We start from the raw sequence: 20,717 nt of genomic DNA, 5'->3' as shown, positions 1-20,717 counted from the left end.
ACTAGTGATTTTTTTTTTTTTGACTGACATTTGGTCTTGTCAAAAGTGAGTTGCCTGTACTAGTATTTCTTATTGCAAGCCTGGCAGAACTGGATGACGCTTTCACACATTTGGGAATGAATGCCACCAAATCTTGTGCCTCTCAATTAGAACACAGTTCTTGCTCTTGAGTTAGATGTAGAGTATTAATCACTCTCCATAGCTTTTTTTCTATTTTTGTTTTCAGTGTTCTGCCTTCATAGTCACTGGGTTCTAAATGGGGACGAGGAGGGGCTGAATTGTTTGCTGCAGCAGAATTAGTGTTGTAAATGATCCTAAGAGATCATCTTCAAGTCAGGATCAACTATGCTTTGGCGGATCTTCTTCTGAAATACTGTTTTTAGAGTTCTTCAACATGGGAGACGTATTAGCCTGTTCACAAAATTTCTTCTAATACACCCTATCATTGATGGTGACTTTTTCTTTCAAGTTTCACCTGCATAATCTTTGCTGATTGGAATCTGTTGTTGTGCCCCTTATGGACATGGCAAAGGTCACTACAAAAAAAAAAAAGGGAGGGGGGAGGAAGGCAGATATTGTCCTCCTCCAATGATTTGTTTTCAAACCAAATACCTCCAATCCTTTAAATGTTCCTGTAGGGCTTTGAAAGGGGGAAAAAAAAAATTCCAAAGACCTTCTCAAATCAGTCCACATTTCTTGACCCAAAAAGCAGACACAGTAATCCTACAGATGTCTCTGAATAGAATATACTTCCTTAGTAACTGCACTCTGTACATACGATGTGTGCATACACGTACTAAGATGTTTGCACTTCTAGGCAGGAAACTGAGTTAGATTTATCTTATGACTCACAAGACTCTCTTTGGCAGAACTGCTGGCTAGCTGATTTTTCTTCATCCCGTAATAGTGCATTTAATTATTTCTTGCTAGCCGTAGTAACTTTCACTTGTCCCTATTTAATTACATTCTATTTTTTTTCATAAATCAGGATGGAATTTAACAGCTTAGATTTCCAAGAATAGAGAAAATTCTTCTGGAGTGAGGCTTTTGGTAAGCTTTCCTGAGTGCATTTTTGAAGGGTTCTGAACCTAGTACGTTTAAAGCTAACCCTTTCTATGCTGCCCAGTGAAGAGATGAGGAGGACTGGAAGTTGTTTAGCGGCTAGTTTCCTGTGGTTTGGCTTAGTTTTCTTAATTCCTTTATCTATTTGAGTATTGTTTGATTCTGTGCTCTTGTTGTGGTAGCTATCAACAATTGTGTCACTATTCTGAATTCCTGCCAGAATGCAAGATACATTCAGGGTATTGAACACTTCACCAGATTGGCTTTGACTGCAGAGGCCTTGTCTCTGGCATGTTCTCTATCTTGTGCCAATGCTACTTTCCTGGAACTGATCACTGTTTTGCTTGGAGGAAGCTTGGGTTTTATTTGAATGGGTTTATGGTTCTTACATTCTGTTTGTATAACCCACCAGGTTCCCGAGTCCAAGCAAAATACAGATTTAAAATGTAATTCAGAATTAAATAACCAGTATTTTGAATATTTACCTTTTACATTCTGGAAGTATAATGATACTATTTTCCAGTTATTCTCCTTTGTGCTTACTGAGTAAGTCAATGTAAGCTTTCGTATCTTCTTGCTAGTGCAACAGAACCATTTATCATCTCTGCCAAAAAGTGATAAAAGCAGCATCTTGAGGTAAATTGCTACATATCATGCTCACTACTAGAACTAGAAAATACCAGGTGAGTCACTGTTTTAGCCTAGTAGTACATGCAGTGAGCCAGTAAGAACAAAGAAAAAAAAAGAAGAAGAAATTTGCTCAGGCTTGTTCCTGGCACTTGACTGTAGGGACTATGGTAACTCTACAGTAAGTAAGCACTCATCATCAGAAGGTCATCTTTGAATGAGAACAATTGCTTCTTCTGTGATATAGAAGTGAAGCCATCTGCAGGGTTTTGGAAAGCTTGCATAAGCACTAATTATTTTATGGGTTAATACTGTGTTACTGATGTTCATGATAAACTTCTTTACAGGAGCTTTTTTAAAACAAATATGAGGAAGTAAGATATCTCAGCACAGAATTTTTTCTTGGAAGAGTGCTGGAGTCTTTTAGGAATGCAGAAAATATGGCTTTTACTTCTACGCAGATAAAAGTATAAGGCAGGTTTTTGCTTGCTGTTAATTAGTAGTATTCTGCTATAGTGACAGAAGCTTCATTTGAAAATCAAATGATCAAATCCAAAATTATTTCTTTGTTTAAAACAAAGCGGAACAAACCCAACCAACTGCAGAATAACAGGACCTTGGTACAACTCCCTTAGAAAAACCTACAGCCTTCCTAAGTTCTTCAACCTTTCTCCTGCTCTGAGACATAAAATGGCAGATGGTCCAGCCAATCTGTTAACTTCCATTGCACTAGAAGGTACTTACTTATTTCCAGGGCAGGAGATTCTCAGGTTATGATCACTGAGATCCTTCTGATAATTGATCTTTGAGCAGTAAACACAATGGGAAACAAAGTGAGATTTGATATACTGACAAATTAAGCTGTCATGGTCTGCATTAACTAGTATGTTCCTAATCCTTGTTGTTTAAGAAGATTGCTAATTGGTGAGCTATTTAATCTCGAAGAAACTCTCTTTTAAGTGTTATTTACTAGAACTGTTATTTTGTTGTTGACTCTTGGCATCTGTTGCTAATGTACTCTTCTGCACCGGACTGGGTGTCAGGGGTGCTGAGAGAAAGGCAGTACAGGCTTCTTACTGGATCTCAATAGGAAAAGCCCAGTAAAAATTGTTCTAAAGATATAAAAGGAAAAATAGCGGATCTTACGTCTCTTCAAACACCAGGAAACTCTGTTTGTGCAGCATCTCTTGGACTCAGGATCGATTTTCCCTTGACATTCTGCACTGATTTTCAGTGTGTTGAAAGATTCCTTCTTTTTGGTCATTCAACCTATTAGATTCCTCTTTCTATTCTGTCTTGTTAAAACAGTAATTTTATTAAGCCGTTTTTTGGTCTTCTCTTACTGAGATCCAGTAAACCCTGCACCGTCTCTCTGTGCCTTTCCATCTGTGTGTTTCACTTCCGCACGTTCCCTCAGTGCAAACCACATACCTCCGATTATGCTTTTATTTTGGATTTCATTACCTATATTATCTCAAGTTGGTTTGTTTATCTGGATAATTTTCTTACTAGGGTTTTTTTTTTTTTTTTTATAACAAGTCAAGAGCTGAACAGAATTCTGCAGTCAATTTTCGGGAAAAAAAAAAAAAACGTAGAAGGCCTGCCAGGACTTTTCTTTCTATTTATGTCCTACTTATTAGGATTTTTCTAACTACTGTAACTGTTAACGCCCTTTCCTCAATGTTGTGTAAAATTGAACATTTCTTCTTGTTGATTTCTTGATAAATGACAGAATTTGTCTGTGTGTATCACTTGATGGTGAATTCATTCAAGGCAACTCCCTCAAACGATTTCAAGACTCTACCAAAACATTTTGTCTGTTGAAAAATTTGGAATTGCTGTTTTGACTGTTGACCTAATCAGTGTCGTTATTCTAATAGTACAATGCAGAGAGCTCTTTAGTTAGAGGAGTTCAGTAGGAAAATAATTTTTTCATTTCTCAGATACTGAACGTTGAAGGGAAATTAATGCAACATGTACTAACAAGGTGGTATGCTGTGAGTTGATGTGATGGAATATTTTCTGTTTAAAGCATAATTTGAGTTACAGAAAGTGTAACAATAGTTATGATGTGAGGTGTCTGTTGGGGCTTGTTTGGCTAATTACCTTTTGTTCTTCTCTCCCCTAATATTTTCTTACCTTTTACGGTATTCACAAGTGGAGTTAATATTTTTGTAGTTCTTTTGTTTTCCCTCAGAAAAATTTTGTAGTAGTAAAGCAAAATGAATTTTCACAGATTAAAAAATACCAGATCCAATAGTTACAGTAATAACTGTGTAGCCCTTTAACAAGAATGCCATCTTATGAGTTTAGAGTAACTGTATGCCTGTCTAAACTTCTTTCATTGACTGTGATGATTTTAGGTGGAGAACTTCATTTCCTTCAGATTGGAGGAACGTGCGACGACATAGATGAAACTGATATACTTGTAGATGGATCCCTCTCCAAAAGTGTAGAGCAGTCATCAGAAGGCATCAAGCCATTATCTAACCCTTCTAGTCCAGGCATTACAGGTAAATTGTGCGTGTTTAAATGTATCTTGCTATATGTTATGGTGTTTGTATTGTTAAAATTTGAGCCATTTTTAATCTCTTCAGCATTTTCCTGCCTCACAGATTAAAAAGCAGAAGTAATAGTTGTTGCAATAAGAGTGAGCTTTCTGCCTGACTCTGGGTCTGTCATCTTGAGCTTTATCACTTTTCTGAAATAATTGCATATGTTTTCTCTCGAGCTGGAGGATATGGTGTTGTTGGTAACCTGATTTCCCTCAGACTTTCTTTGCAATATGCTGTCTTGGTACAGACTTAGTGCTGAGGGTGTGGTATTTGTTTTGTTGGTGTTTTTTCCTTTACAACTATAACTTTTCTATTTTTTTTTACTTGTAAGAGAAAATGCTAAAAAAAAAAAAATGAAAATTGACATGATGCATACCTTACTTTCCCTGAAGTTTTCAATCTCTGTGTGTGAAGAAGCCTGTTTTTGGAGCTTCTTTGTTTGTTTAGTTATTTGTCTCTCTGAGATGTTTTATTTTTAAGTACTTTTTTGATGAATGTCCTGTAAACCTGTTTCTTCAGGACAGGACTTGGGTATGAAGACAAGATATTTGTCTAGGCCCAATGTCTTTTAAATTCATTGTATACAGCATGCTTGTTTTTCATTTATCCCTCTTCTAAGCTAAGCTGAGAGTATCAAAAACGTTCTAATAAACCACCATAAAACAATTCTGCATTGATAAGGACGTGCCAAAGTAATGTTTTAAACAACTGTGATAAAATGTTAAAAATTTCATAGTGATGCCATGTGCCTGTTGTCACGGAATATAAAACTTGCATTTTCTTTAGTCTGAGTCCATAAGGGTATAAAGTGTTTTAATCAGCTTTACACAATTGAAGTGTAACTGGCTAGCTACTTCGTTGTGATGGCTCTAGTTGAATCTGAGCGTGCTCATAGCCTTTTTTTGAACTTATTTTCATGTCACACGTAGTTAACTTTAGCAGTTTGATTTTATGTCAAAGTGTTTATAGGACGTTTTGAGGAGAAAAAGATTATCTATATAGTAAATATTTATGTTCTATAATTAATCAGGAGTTGATCTTTTGGTGGACCAGCCATTTTCCCTTGAAACACTGACATCTCTGGTAGAACTGACCCGTTTCGAGACCTTGACACCACGATTTTCAGCCACTGTCCCTCCCTGTTGGGTAGAAGTCCAGCAAGAGCAGCAGCAAAGGAGGCATCCGCAGCATTTGCACCAGCAGCACCATGGAGATGCAGCTCAGCACACTCGAACTTGGAAGTTACAGACAGACAGGTAAGTAGAACAATGGTACAAAAAGAATTGTGCGTGTAGCTGCTGTCATCACAAGTTTTGAGTGACTTCAATGTTTTTAAACAATGTGCAAGTTTTAGAGTATGTGCTTTGAAAGAGACCCATCCTTATTTTGTGGTTTGCAAGACAGCTCTTCATGCCATAGTTGCTGTAGTTTATTCATGTATTTTTTGTTCCATTATTATTTTATTAGACTTATATTTGCCAGAATTAGATATTCTTATTTTCTATTAAAAAAGAATCTTATAAGCAATTTTTTTCAGATGATGCAAGCAATTGGTGCCGGTATAAATGTAATTGCTTGTCCTAATCCAAACTGTGTTCTAGGTTTTTATTAAAATGTGAAAATGGAACATGAATTTATGTATGTTCATGTCAAATAGAATTGGTTTATATGTGAAACATTTGAGCCAACAGAGAGCCCTTATTGTGCTGAAACTTAGGCAAAATTTTCTTTGATAGGAAGTGTGCTGGCACAGTATCTGTGTAAACTTGATTTTCTATTTTTTTTACACTTGGCTTGTGAACTTGGAATTCTTTGGGAATTCTGAAGACTGAAAGAGTAGTGTGGCAGTCTCCTTGAAGATCTGCATAAAACCTAGATGAAGTGCCTTTGCATGGTATTTATTTCTTAAAAATTCTTGAAGACAAAGTATAGCTGTAAGTTGTGTAGTGTGGTGGTTATGTTTTTTTTTAATGAAAGTGTAGAATAAGGTACTGCAGGGTCTTTTGGGTCCAGCTGTTACACATCCATCCCACTGATGTGTAAGTTTTTGATGTTACTGCAGTATCTAAACACCAATAGAGTGAAAACAAAGAAGCCAAAGGACACTAGGGGTACTAGAGATTATATGCGGAGGGAAAAAAAGATGTACAAGTAAATAAAAGGTGGCATGTGTTCATGACACGTTTGAGATGGGAAAACGGGCCTGGAAAGTAAGGGTTGCAGGCATTCCAGGGCTGACACCTAGCGTGAGCTGGCCTTGCTTTAATTTAAATATTCATGAGCTATGGTTAAAAAAGGTTTTGAAAGCTGTCTTTATCTTGTGATTTTGCTTTGCATAAGTGACATATTCCGTTTATGCCAAGTGAAAGGGAGGTTTCCTAGAAAATAAGTTCTAGTTATACCTGTTGATTATCTAGTGTGTTCAGCAACAGCTGAAAAAATAAAAAGCTACCAAACAGTTATGAAAAACAACACATTGAGGTTAATGGCTGTTAATTGGAACATTAGCTTATTAACATTTATTTAATTACAGGAAAAGGTTTATATATGCTGCGAAGTAAAATAGGAATATAAAGAAGTAAAGGTGAAAGCTTTAGTTCAGTAATGTATACCTTTAATAGATGTTAATGACATATTTAGACAACAAATTACAGTTCATTTATTTGTAGAATAAAATATAGATTTTTAAGATCAAGGGTGAGGTTCTTAATTAAAAGCTTTCTGGGAGAAACTTGTTCATTTCTGGATTATTTTGTTGGTCCATAAAATGAAGTTTCTTTTATTTCTTCCTTGTGTCTTATGCCAATTCTTATCAAAAAGGGAGATTACAGGGTTAGATGGATGAGTAATGCACTTTGATACCGTAATTCATATGTTTAATAAATAGCTAGAAGGAAATAATTCTGTAGGTGTAATTTCCGGGAAGCACGCTATGTTACTCTTTAAACTCTTTCAGTTATTTTTAAAATGCTGTATAAGAAAGAAAATCAAAATAGCTGAGTCTGGTTTAGCAGTGAATTATCATATAAACATCATCAGTGAAAAATAGAACTTAGATGTTGAACTGAGTGAATCCTTTTTGAAAAGTACGTGAATTCCTTATGTATTGTGCTAGTACAGTGACATCTAAGCTTTTTCTCAAACTTGCCTGGGAGATACTGTATGTATTCATCTTACACAGACATAATTTGAAAATAAGGGAAAAAAGGAAGAGTTAGCTATTCGTGTGCTTCCCTGCGTTTCATCTCTGGAAACGGTTGCTCAAATGCAGCTCAAAGTTCAGTTGTAGTGAAAAATGTAACACTGAGATGTTGGAAAGTATTTTGTAGCTGTGAGAATGGTGGCGAACTTGCGTTTAGAACATAGTCTTTCTTATGTATTCTTCTTTTAAAAGATACTATAAAATTACAAGGACTTCAGAGAGTTCAAAAACTGATTCAAGGGGAGGTTTTTTTTTTCAGTCATACCATAACTAGATTGTTCATTGCCACAGGTAAGAAGACTTCTTCAGTACTGGAGATGAATATGGGACCTTCTTGTAGGGCCATTGTACCATGTATACCTGCAAAGAGATACTTAAAACTTCCTTTGAAGCATCTACTACTGATTTCTCTCAAAAAAATATTATAGAGTAAACCATTCACAGTTCTGACTTGGTACGACAGTGTGCATCTTCCAGCATACAGTCTACAGCAGACCACTGCAGAGCAGCTGATTTATTACTTCAGCTGAAACTGGATGAACTGATTATTTAGTGTTTCTGAAGGTTTGCTCCTTTGAATGTCTCATTCACTTCTTGTTTTGCACAGTGCCTTCAGGAATATCCAAACATACCAAAAACAAACAAAAAAGGCACCTCCACACCTTCTGTTTTGTATAGGGCTAAGTATCCTACAAGACCCAGGAAAGGCTCGAATGATTCTGAGAAGGTTTTAGTATTATATTTGCTAAATCTTTTCCCAGGAGTTGTAGAATACATTTTCGTTATTTCATTTATCTATTTGTCCTTGTTAGCTGAAAAATCTTCTCTGATGCTTCTTAAATCAAAACCACAAGCTTTCTTCTGTCCGTCTTTCACCACCTCCCAAAATAAATACTTTTCAACACTGCTTGTTTTTGAAAGCTGGAGAGAACTTCCAAATTCTGTTACTGGTTTTCTGTGAGATCAGCGGCAAGTAACTAGAGGTGTATAATGGTGTGGTTTGTACTGTGCCGTGTCTGAATTGCAAATACTGCTTAAGCTTCTTGACTTCTAGTTTCCCCTTGGTCTAGAAGTTTTCTACTGCAGCATGAATAGTGCTGCCATTATGCCTGCTTGCTAGTTTGCCAGCCCTGCTTTTCCTGGACAGGCTGCTAATTGCTGCCATTACAGCAAAGCTCCTGAATTCTCTCTCTTTCATCAGAGGCCTCAAGTGCATCTGAGACTGCTGAGGTGGAAACAAATGCCTTAAAAGGCAGATGGTTAATTTCTTAAATAGTCATTGAAGGGAGAATGAAACCATTCTCAAATTCTGTGGTTTATTCTAAACTTCCTCAATATGCAAAATGAGTTTGAAGGACTAATCTTGTTTATTGCAGCAGAAAAAAACTGGATTATTTTATCTACCTATTGCCTTAGAATTTGGTCATTAGTGTCTTCTGATGATTTAACTTAATGTGTAGATTCATTTTAGGAACACTTCATGTTTCACGTTGAAAGGAAGCACCTCTTATATTCAGATATTTTTCCAAACTATGTTTTATTGTCCTATTTTTTGATTGATAAAAAAGAAAGTATTGAAATTGTAGTACAGTTGTAATCCAAATAACCTTCATGTAGAAATTACTTCAGAAGTACGTACTTGCTTGAGGGGCGCAAGTGTCCTTCAGAGATACTAATACTGCAAAGAATTGAATATAAAGTGTACATATCCTTAATCTATTTATAAGTCTTCAGAACAGTACTTGGTGCATAGCATGTTATTTGATGTAACTTAAATATCTTTTTGTGATTTAGATGTTAGAAAAACATTTCAACAGTATTTTATGTAGCATATGCAGTTTCTTAGTGTTATCAGTTATGAGATTAGATAATTGCAAGCTATCAAAGTTGCTGTGTTTTTAAAAGTTGTTTACTGATAAATTGATCTGAAAGAGCAGTTAAATATATACAAATGTGACAGTTTATTCACAATTAGTTTTATTTGAACTGCTCTTGCCTTCAATTTGAACTATTTATTGCAAACTTGTATCAAGCTGTGGAACTGAACTCTGAGGTTCGATTGTGAACTTCTGAAGTTTACAATTTCAAGGAAAATATGACTCATTAAAAGAAAGCTGCACCCATTTTGCTCAGTGCAAAAAATATATAAAAATAAATATATAAATAAAATACATATATATGTATTGAAACTAGTATTTTGAACCTCCTGGATGTGGCTGTTCTAGTACTGAAAAGTGACACTGTTTAACAGTTAGCAATGCAGAAGGCAAGGCAGTTACTAACATGCTTTCATATAGTTCAGCAACTGGAGGATCCTTTTTTCACATGGTTTTGGTTTTTTTTCTAGAAATGAAACTGATATTAATAGTAGTATGGAAGCAGCACTGTATTGAAGATACTGTGGAATCTTCACTGCTCTTTTTATTAAATCATTGACTTGTTCCGCTGTCGTCGTCCCTTCCCTTCCCCCCCCCCCCAAACAATTGGCTTTTAAATCATAGAAAAAAGGAAAAGACCTACAAGATCATCCAGTCCAAATTGTTCCACATGAAATGAATGTGGGCAATTGCAGATTGAAATAATTCTACTTCAGAAAAGAATGTGTGTCAACTACCATGAAGTATTTTTTTTCTGTTTTTAAGGAACACGTGCATAGATGGAAAATGCATTTGATAATGCTGTCTGCTTGATCTGAATCTTAATGCATCTTTGTTTTCCTTTTTTCCTTACAGCAACAGCTGGGATGAACATGTCTTTGAACTGGTTCTTCCAAAAGCTTGTATGGTTGGACATGTGGACTTCAAGTTTGTTTTGAACTCAAACATCACAAACATTCCCCAGATTCAAGTGACTTTACTGAAAAATAAAGCCCCAGGCTTAGGAAAAGTCAATGGTAAGAAAGGACTTGCATATCTTTTACAGTATTATTTTTCCTCAAAATCAGTGTTCTCTCTGAGGTATGTTAGAAGGCTTGGTTGAAATTATGTAAACATTTTCATTTTCTACTTATTTCATTTTTATTCTGTTTCTCAGGATCATGTTCACTTTTTTCACTTAATGCATTAGGAGGTGAATTGGGAAATCAAACTTAATAAGCATTTTCAAAATCCTGAATTTTGTTTAAATAAAAAGTGCACGGTTCAAAAAGGTTGAATCAAATTCTTATTCTGTGTTGCTTGAATCCTGTAGTCATTAAAAAAAAAAATTGCTGTCAATTGTTGTTCATCCTAGAGATCAACAGTTGAAGCAACCTACATGTCTTCTCATTTATGATTTGTGAGAACCATTCAATTGGAAAAAGAACTGTATTTAAATGTTATCAAAATAGTATCTTGATGTTCAGTGTGAAAAATAGTTATTTTCATTTGAGCTCATTAAAATTTCAGTACTGGAATCTAATTACTGAGGAGTAATCTTCAGTTGATTGCTAGGAGGAGATACTTGGATGGTCATTCAAAGAAATATTTTATAGCACTTGCTGCAGTTGCAATCTTAATATGAAAAATTTAAAAGCTGATAAATTTTCAATGAAAACTACTACTACTATTTTTTTATCCTGAAACAATGCTTATAAATTACACTATTTTTTTATTCTCCAGAAGCAGCAGTAGATAGACAGATCACATTTCCTCTATCTCCAGCTCATAATGTTGAAACAGAGAGAAATGGAAAGCCAGGACTGGTTGAATTCAGTGAAGAAATGCAGTATATGGACGTAGAGGAACCACAATGTAAGATTTATTTATCTTGTTATAGTTTGTTTAAAATACAAGCTTGCTTTTTTAAACTTCTCTTTTGATTATATACTGGAATTTCTCCGTAAATATTACTTAGCCATTCGAAACAGTCTCATTTCTTAGCCCTTCTCAGTGATGCATTTCTCATTGTTCTGTTTTACTGTAAGAGCTGAAAGTCAAAATAAATGGATAAACTAATTGCACTGGAGGCTTTTCGTGTTTGAAAACAGATTAGAACTTATTTGAATTTAAGTACCGTTCTAACTTAAACTATTACTCTATTCCAGAAATATTTTACTTGGTTTCCTTACTTAATTCTAAAACAATTATTTTGTGTTCTTGGCTTTTTTAAGAGATTGCTACTGCAAACTAGGGAAAATAATAAACAGTTTGTAAAGAGTTCATAACCTGTCACGTTACCTTTCTGCCATTATCAGATTTGATCTGCCTATTTTTATAATCATGTAATTTTTTAATAATTTTTGTTAGCCGGTGCTTTTCCACAGAATGTGCTAGAGAGACTCTGGAAGGCAATCAAATTGGATCTGACTGAGGAGAGCTACTAACTCCTAACAGGAAAAATTAATAGTTGGAGTGATTCAGGCCGAGAATGTAGATTCTTTTTCTTGATCCGTTTCCTTAACTTTTATGTGATCAGCCTTATCTAGGGCGTGATTCCAAGAAAGGTGTTGCACGGGGTGGGGGAGGGGAAATCAAAGGAGATTTAAAAGAAAAAGTGAAGAAGTGTTGGAAAGAAAAGATGTTTCATGCTGATGAACTGTCAGAAGGATGAGTAGATGATCATTTCAGTATGCTATGGGATAAAAATGTAGTCAAATTCCTTTTTTTTTTTTATGAAACCCAGTGGGTGTTGTGGCTCAGAATGTATTGGTTCATCATTTTATTTGTTGTGTATTTTGTGGCTCTGAGACAGTCAATGTACATATTGTCATAAAATCACAGAACAGTTTAGGTTGGAAGGAATCTGAAAGACCATCCAGTTCCCACCCCCTGCTGTGGACAGGGTGGCTACCAGATTGCCGGAAGCCCCGTCAAACCTGGCCATGAACACCTCCAGGGATGGGGGGTTCAGACCGTTACCTCTTGTCCTGTCTCTACACTTTCTGATAAAATCAATTCCTCTTGGAAGACCCCTTTAAATACTGGAAGGTAGCTATAAGGTCTCCCCAGAACCTTCAAATCTATAGGCTACATAATCACAACTTTCTCAGCCTTTTCTCAAAGAGAAGGAGCTCCAGCCCCCTCTGATTATCTCTGTGGCCCTCCTCTGGAACCACTTTAACAGATCCATTTGTTTTCTGTGTTTAGGCTCCAGAGCTGAGTACAGTACTCCAGGTGAGGTCTCACAAGAGCAGAGAGAGAGAATCACCTCCTTTAACCTGCTGGCCATGCTTCTTTAGATGCAGCCCAGGGTATGGTTGGCTTTGTGGGCTGCAAGGGCACATTGCTGGCTCATGTTGAGCTTCTCACCTACCAGTACTCTCAAGTCCTTCTCCACAGTTGTATTATTCATATAATATAACTGAAAATGATTTGAGAAGTGTCTGTTACCTCTTTTGTTTTCATTGGAGAATGACTAAAAGTGAACCTAAAGTAGTTATCATTTGGACATCAGCTGGACATTTCAATGTCCAGTTTGTATGCGTTTAGTTTATATCTGTTGGACATAGTGTATTTTTAACCCATGCAAATGATCGTATTTTGTGACTTAAAGATTTGTAGTTCAGATCCATATTATTCATGTTTTTTTAAGGTCTTAGGTTGTGTCCATTTTTGGAGGAACATAAGGAAGATATACTCTGTGGTCCAGTATGGTTGGCTACTGGACTTGATCTGTCAGGACACGCTGGAATGTTGACATTAACAAGTCCAAAGCTTGTTAAAGGTAAAACAGTTTACTGTGCTATTCACACAACATATGCATGTCCGAATTGCGTCTTGTACTTGTGTAGTCAGTCTTTGGTTTGCGTTTATCTTCACATTGACAAATTTTGTTATATATAGTAACTCACTATTGTGCTATTTCAAACTGATGATAAAATACTCAGCTAATGTAGTTGAGCTCTGCTTGTGTACACTGTATCTCTGAAAGCTATTAAAGCTTGCCCTAGTGACTTATCTATATTCTTCCACCTCTTTCCTTTTTTTGTCTTCCAGGCATGGCGGGTGGCAAGTACCGTTCATTTTTAATTCATGTTAAAGCAGTGAATGACAGAGGAACAGAAGAAATCTGTAATGGTGGCATTAGGCCAGTTGTTAGAATACCGTCTCTAAAACCACAGACTAACAAGGGCCATTCCCTTGCTTCATTATTGGCAAAAGTTGCAGCAGGCAAGGTACTGAATAGCCAAGAAAGACATCTGTGTTAAAGTTGTAGAATTGGTATGGATTAGATCACAAGAAAACAAAACAGCTGTTAAGAGAATTAAGATCCATGACAAATTACTTTTTTTTTCTGAGTTTTTACTGTATTAATGCTTTCAAGAATCAGAGTTGTTACTTGGAAGCTGTTTTTTCTGTGGAAGTTTAGTTCCTATTATGAGCTTTTTTTTTTAAACTTCTGGTTTTGTGAGTGATTTTTAGTAGCTGATCAACCTTGTCCTTTTATGAGGATTTGTATGTGTGTGTCTTTTACTCTTGATTGTTACAGCTGGAAGATTGGATGATGTGATGTACCTCTTGTTAGAAATTATTAGAATGGTTAGAACATGATAAACTACAAACAATGCTACATTCGATGTTCTGCATACAATTTGATGTTCTGCATAGTCCACTTTAGTACAATACTTTAAAGTACTATTTTTAGCTTAAAAAATCTTGGCTTCTACTCGTGCTGTTGCTAACAAGCAGTAAATATTTCAGTGCTCATAGTGAGAGATTTTGCTGAGCTGTGTGCACTGTGTTCTGAACAGAGTATACAGATGCAACAATCAAAAACAGTGCAATTTCTGAAATTTTTAATTCCCCTCTCCTCCTCTCCAAACATCAGGAGAAACCATCTAGCAAAATTGAAGCCAGTAATTCTTCAAGAAAATCGGATAATCTTAGAGGTTGTGATTTACTTCAAGAAGTCTCAGTAACAATTCGAAGATTTAAAAAAACTTCAATTTCCAAGGAAAGGTCAGTAGATGGTTTATAAGAAAAACTAGTTTCAGTTAGTGTCCTCTTGAAATACTTAGTCCTCAAAATATCACAGTACAAATCACTGTTTGAAGTTGTCACTTCATAAATGCGTGTTCTATGCGAGAAGTCCAGTAAGTCATGTATTTTGAAGGCATTGTGCTGTGCAAGTTGTGGTAGAAAACAATATATAGTCCTTAATGCGTGTAGCTATGTTCTGGGTGATGATTTGCCTTACTTGTAAAGAGAAAGGTAAATAATACCAATTTTCTTGTTTATTTAGATAAATAGTTGTCAGACTTCTAAAGAAGTATTTTTTCCTTTTTATTTCTACATGTTTTCTTGTTTCTTTTAGCACAAAATATATTATTTGTCAAAAAGTTCGGGATCCAATTCTATTATCAAATTATTACTCAAATATGAGGTAAAGTCTCCGTGGATTGGTTCTACGAATGTAATTGCTATATAAATAATAAAGCATTAAATCTGTATTGCCAGTTACATTCAGTAGCTCACTGAATGGTGAGCTACTCACCACGATGGTGGCACTGACTCTAATAGGCTGTAATGTAATCAAAGAGGCTGTAAGGGCAGGAAATAATGACTTCAGTTACTCTATGTGGTTTCGGGAAGTGTCTTACTAGGACGTAATACAGACAATATTTTTGGACACAGTTGATGAGTGCTTATTAGGGAAGATGGTTAATGAAAATGTAAGAAAAGATGCAACCCTTATGTTGGTCCTCAGTGGGACGGAGGTTCTGTTTCAAAACTTAGTCATTTGATAACAGCAGCTGCAGTACACTTGAATATGTATTTGCAAGAACATCCTTGGAGGAGCAGTGGAAGTTTAAAAAGTCTTCCACGGTGGTGCTTGTTGTAAAGAAAGGGTACAGCCTTCACTGAGACTTGTTGAAAAGAAGATCTAAGGGGCACCTGAGAAAACTTAAGTTCCTTCAGCAGTAAAAACTGCTGAAGAACGTGACAGTGAAATCATGAGGCCAGTACACACTGCTTATGAGGGAAGATTGTAACTGTTCCTTTCCCTTCTGTCCTAAACAAAAAGATATATTATTTGAAATAAGAAGGTATTGTTCAAAATGTGGATGTCCCATCCCAAAGGAAAGAACAGAAGGACTCGGGCAGCGTATGTGTTTATGTTTAAAAAAAAAAAATAAGAACAAAAAGTATTTGAAGAATGAGAAGCAAAATGAAGCAGTAGTTGTAATTTTTCTTTAAGAATCAGAAGGAGAAATCTTGTCACTTGGTCTGTAGGGCCAGTCGATGATCAGATATAGACAGAGCATTCAGAACAAAGAATGAATTGTCTTCATCAGTGTTCATACGAGGAAATCTAAAGCATGTGAATTTCTAGTATGGGTGACATTTTAGAAGACCAATCTAAAATGTAAATAATTGTATAATAGGCTGTAGATCAAACTGACAAGGTGAACTAGTAGTATTGTTTAGGACTGGTTTGTGTTCACCAAAGAATTTCAGGAGTCCTCCAGGATGAAACAGATGAATTTCAGATGGAAGTGAAGTTTCATGCTGCGAAATACCTCAGAACATAAGAACAGGAGTACAGTAATAAAGAACGGTTCTGAAAATGGTTCCAGATAACCACAGACTTGTAAGCCTGTTGATAGTACTGATCTTCCAGCACAAAATTGTTTTTGATTTTCCAGAAAGCCTATGGTGATGGCCTTTGTCGGAAGTACAAAATAAGAGGGAGTCCTGAATGAATTAGCAACAGGTCCTTTAATGTGCTGGAAGTAGATATGTGCAAGTAGTTAGGAAAGAATGTTGTAGACAGTGAAAGTTTGCTTAGGTTTACAACTTAATGAGTGAGTTAATACGGGGGGAAAAGATTACAGTTTATTAAATATACAATAATTGAGCAGAAAATAGGAATACTGGTAATCATAGAATCACCAAGGTTGGAAAAGATGTCCGAGGTCATCTAGTCCAGCCATCCACCTATCACCAATATTTCCCACTAAACCATGTCCCTTATCATTTAAACATGTAGGGAAGATATCATATATGCACGTACTGCTTTAACTGTTGTCTAGGCGTCTTTTTTCTGTTTTTAAGACAGGTTACAAAACTAGAAAGACTCTTTAATGGGAGAATGACTGTATTGAATTATTGTTGGTTTTTTTATCTCCACCTCTCCCCAGAGTTCAGCGCTGTGCCATGTTACAGTTTTCAGAGTTCCATGAGAAGCTGCTCACTACTCTTTGCAAAAAAACAGATGATGGTCTGACCACCGAACATGCTCAGAGTCTTGTGCTGGACACGCTCTGTTGGCTAGCAGGAGTGTATTCAAATGGACCTGGCAGGTAAGAGAGAATTTGTGTCTGAACTAGCGTAGCTGTTTGTCAATATCATCTCTATTAGAACAGTTTTATATGATTATCTAAGGCATGCAACTTGTTTTTGCAGCTCGAAGGAAGGAAGTGACAGCTTGCTTTCCAAAACACGTAAATGTGTCTCTGATATAATACGTGTTTGTTTCTTTGAAGCTGGACGGAGCATAGCTCACAAATGTGCGCGTTTTCTTGCACTGTGCATCAGGTGAGTGCAGTTTTATTTGAGGTGCATATGCTTTTTGTAAATATATATTTGAGTGTTCTGCATGCAATCTGAATTGTATATAGGGTTTGGTTATTGTTTAAATTTATGAACAAGGTGATCTAGAAGATCTTCTGTTGAGGAAAAATATGTTAGGGAGTGGCTGTTAAGGACCTCGAGCTTTCAACTTCATCTTCTGGTGGAGATTTTGTGTTTCCTTCTTACTTTGTTAAACTTTAAAGTGTCTGGCTATGTGTTTCTTTGTAGCAATGGCAGGTGTGACCCAAGTCAGCAGGGTTTTGGATCGGTTCTCCTAAAAGCTTTACTTGACAATATGCCTCTTCTACCTGCTGCTGCAACAGGTGGTACGTATACAATGTTTATTGTCATGTAAAAACACAGTACCTTTGTTTGTCATGTTTTGTTGGACTGTCTTGTAGAATAGGAATTACATAATTGTTTAGTTAGTACTAACTGCTTCTTGGTGTGGTCTGGTCCAGTGATGGATGGTAGAAATTTAAGCAAATTACGTTTCTTAAAATGCTGAGGCAATAAAGTTTTTAGGAGACGTCACGTAAGTTTTGCATGAGTTTTTGAAGGTGTTCAGTGGTCACAGGTTCTTTTCTCATAAGTGAGGGTCAGTATTGTCTCTCATTTTTGAAAATTAGTTAATTTATTCATTCCAAGGAGTCTGGCAATCCAAGCGGTTTGCAGTTAGAGCAGCTCACTTCTGTTACTTTTGAACCAAAAGGAAATGTTGAACTAAATTAAATTCTGCAGTACAGATGAGAATGAGTGTTGGTCTCTTAGCACCTTATTGCCTGATAGAATAGGAAGATGACTTTAAGCATGACACTCATGTTTGGGTTAATGAGGCCTGTTTTGTGTTTTTCACAGTATGATGCTTAATTGCATCTTGCTTGGCATCACCAAGGGATTTAGAAGGAAAACTACTTTTCAGTCCAAAATGCTTGCTGTGTTAATAAGGTTAAAACATTTAACAGACTGCTACAGAGGATATGGAATACACAGGGGAGGGAAGCGGGAAGGAGAGAGTTGAGAATTGTTTTCACGCAGAACCAGTGCACTGTGCTTCCAAAATTATCTATAAGGAGAAGTACCTGCAGCAAATACAGAATAAAGAGACAGCAGCCAAAAACAGGATACAAGGAAAGAGCTGAATCTGGAATGAGAGTTGGCTCAGGAGGGATTGGAACCTTTAACCTAGCATCTTGGTGTAGCAAGAGCATTTTGGTTGTGTTTAGTAAAGGCAGAGTGCAGAAGTAATGAAAGAAATATGTGCAAAATTTTCTCTTTGGAACCTTAGTTTATTCCATTATGAACTAGCCAGTAAGAGAAGCGTTGGTGGAAGCATGATTACAGAATGATTCTACGTTAAAGTTACTCTTACACTCTCCCTCTGCCCTTCAAAAAAACACCCAAAAAACATTGGTAGGTGAGGGGAGAATGAGAATACTTCCTAGTCTGTATTCAGTAGTTCATTAGTTCATTTATTGGAGGGCCACAAAGCTGATCAGAGGGGTGGAGCACCTCTCCTAGGGCTTCTTCAGTCTGGAGAAGAGAATGCTGAGGGGAGATCTCATTATGGCCTTCCAATATTTAAAGGGAGATTATAAACAGGAGAGAAATCGACTTTTTGCACGGGTAGATAGTGATAGGACGAGGGTGAATAGTTTTAAACTAAAGGAGGGAAGATTTAGATTAGATGTCAGGGGCAAGTTTTTAACTGAGAGGGTGGTGGGGTGCTGAACAGGTTGTTCATAGAGGTTGAGTGCCCTGTCCCTGGAGGTGTTCAAGGCCAGGTTGGATGGGGCCCTGGGCAGCCTGATCTAGTACTTGACCTAGCAGCTGGCAACTCTACCTGTGGCATGAGGGTTGGAACTTGATCCTTGAGGTTCCTTCCCACCTGAGCTGTTCTGTGATGTCATGATTTATAATTTCCGATGATTATATTCTTAATATACTTTCTGAGTGAAATATTCACACGATGTTTCACTTGGAATTAATTTTGTTTTATTTTGTATTTTTAATGCAGGATCAGTATATTGGTATTTTGTATTGCTGAATTACGTAAAGGATGAAGATTTGGCAGGATGTAGTACAGCTTGTGCATCATTGTTAACTGCTGTGTCCCGACAGTTGCAGGATCGCCTAACACCTATGGAAGCATTACTACAAACACGGTACTAAGAGTAGTAGTTGTTGTGAACTTAGTAAAGACAAAAGTGCAAACTGTCTGATACTACCCTCTGGTGTTCTGAAAATTGTTCGCTGTTTAAAATAAAATCTGTTTTGCAGTATTTGAGCAAGGATTAATATGATATAACTCTGAAAAATTGTTGCAAGGGTGAATTAAATTACCATCTTGCAATTTACAGGATGCTTCAGATAAGCAAGTGTGTATAGGATGTTTGAAGCTATGCCATCCTTAAATAGTATTTAGCTTGTTTAGTATAAGGGTTAACAAAGCATCACCTCTTTTGAGTATGGGAGGGAATCAAAAATACTTCATAGTTTTTGTTCTGCACAATTCTTCATAAAATTGTAGTCTGTCTGTGAGATGACCCTGCATTTGAAGAATTGCTACTGAATGTCAGATTTTAAGTGTAAACACTTGGAGTAATTCACTGGTAACGCAGACTCGTATTCTAAATTACACAGCAGTATAGTTTTTGGCTGTAGTGTTGCATCTTTTAGATGTTGAACTGCTAGGCTGTGTTAACTTTGGGTTTACCTGCTGTATCTGAAGAAGATCTCTGGTGGTTCTGTTTTGCAGCAGTTTCAAGCATCATATTATGATGACGAGAGCATGCTGCTGTTATACAGCTCTTCCAGACTGTTTCTCTACTCCTGCGTAGTAACTTGGCCCAGTTCATATTTTTTGGTTCCTCTTATCTCTTGTTTGTAGTAGGTATTGGTACAAAAACTACTCATTTTTTTTACTATTTTATTTTCCTTTTTCTTTGCATATTAAAGCCTAATTGGCTTGGGACCATCTTATTACCTGATCGATTGTCTTTATTCCCAATGGTACTGCCAGAGTAAGAAGCAATGAGATGTTATTCTCCTGAGATATTTAAAGTACTGGCAAGTGTTGATTGATATTCCTAGTAGCATTTCTGTTTTTCTTCTAACTTCAGCTGGAAGAACAAGCTGAATTGGAATTTGTTTTGATTTTTTTGAAAACAGTTCTTAATCTTTATTGACTTCAGATAAATGTCTAATTCACTGTGTGCAGGCGTGCATATTGCTCTGACTAGTTGTTTTAGGTTTACAGTTCTAGTTTGCATGTCTGAGTGTGATTATATGTTATATTTCCAGGGCAGTGTTAAATCTACAAAACTACTTAGCAACAGTTCCTTAATTAGCAACATAAGCTGTTTGAATAGGTCACTTCAGTGATTTCAGTGAGATAGTAGCAAATGGTAATTTTTGAGATAGATCAGTTGAAGGAAGAAAGTGGTTTGAAATACAACAAATTCTTTGTGTAGTATTTGCCCTTTTTCTCTAAATAAATTTATATTCCTGTTGTTTGAATACTGCTATTTGTCTTACTCTGTTTGCAGATATGGATTATATAGTTCACCTTTTGATCCAGTTCTCTTTGATTTGGAAATAAGCGGCTCCTCTTGTAAAAATGTATACAACAGCAGCATCGGTGTTCAATCAGATGAAATTGATTTGTCTGATGTTCTGTCAGGTACATACGTTTAACAGTAATCTATTACAGAAAAATTGGTAGCTCTCTTTATTGTGCTGATTTTCTTAGGTAAGATGGGGTTTTATACTTTCCCT

The 20,717-nt window shown here is 36.3% G+C and overlaps 1 protein-coding gene across 3 annotated transcripts in view; it reads left to right on the top strand.

The window, feature by feature from the left end:
* BIRC6 (baculoviral IAP repeat containing 6) overlaps positions 1 to 20,717 on the top strand; it is a 175,647-nt gene that overhangs the window by 30,551 nt on the left and 124,379 nt on the right. For all 3 annotated transcript variants that reach the window (XM_021392468.1, XM_021392466.1, XM_021392467.1), the window contains exons 11-22: positions 4,053 to 4,202; positions 5,275 to 5,500; positions 10,179 to 10,339; positions 11,046 to 11,177; positions 12,958 to 13,089; positions 13,362 to 13,540; positions 14,194 to 14,324; positions 16,508 to 16,669; positions 16,773 to 16,904; positions 17,169 to 17,266; positions 18,958 to 19,105; positions 20,489 to 20,622. In XM_021392468.1, coding sequence (XP_021248143.1) covers positions 4,053 to 4,202; positions 5,275 to 5,500; positions 10,179 to 10,339; positions 11,046 to 11,177; positions 12,958 to 13,089; positions 13,362 to 13,540; positions 14,194 to 14,324; positions 16,508 to 16,669; positions 16,773 to 16,904; positions 17,169 to 17,266; positions 18,958 to 19,105; positions 20,489 to 20,622 — 1,785 coding nt within the window. The remainder of the gene's footprint in view (positions 1 to 4,052; positions 4,203 to 5,274; positions 5,501 to 10,178; positions 10,340 to 11,045; positions 11,178 to 12,957; positions 13,090 to 13,361; positions 13,541 to 14,193; positions 14,325 to 16,507; positions 16,670 to 16,772; positions 16,905 to 17,168; positions 17,267 to 18,957; positions 19,106 to 20,488; positions 20,623 to 20,717) is intronic.

The sequence above is a fragment of the Numida meleagris genome, chromosome 3, assembly GCF_002078875.1.
Source record: "Numida meleagris isolate 19003 breed g44 Domestic line chromosome 3, NumMel1.0, whole genome shotgun sequence".
Lineage (NCBI taxonomy): Eukaryota > Metazoa > Chordata > Aves > Galliformes > Numididae > Numida > Numida meleagris.
The sequence above is the reverse complement of the archived record's forward strand: the minus strand, read 5'-3'. Positions and strand labels throughout refer to the sequence as shown.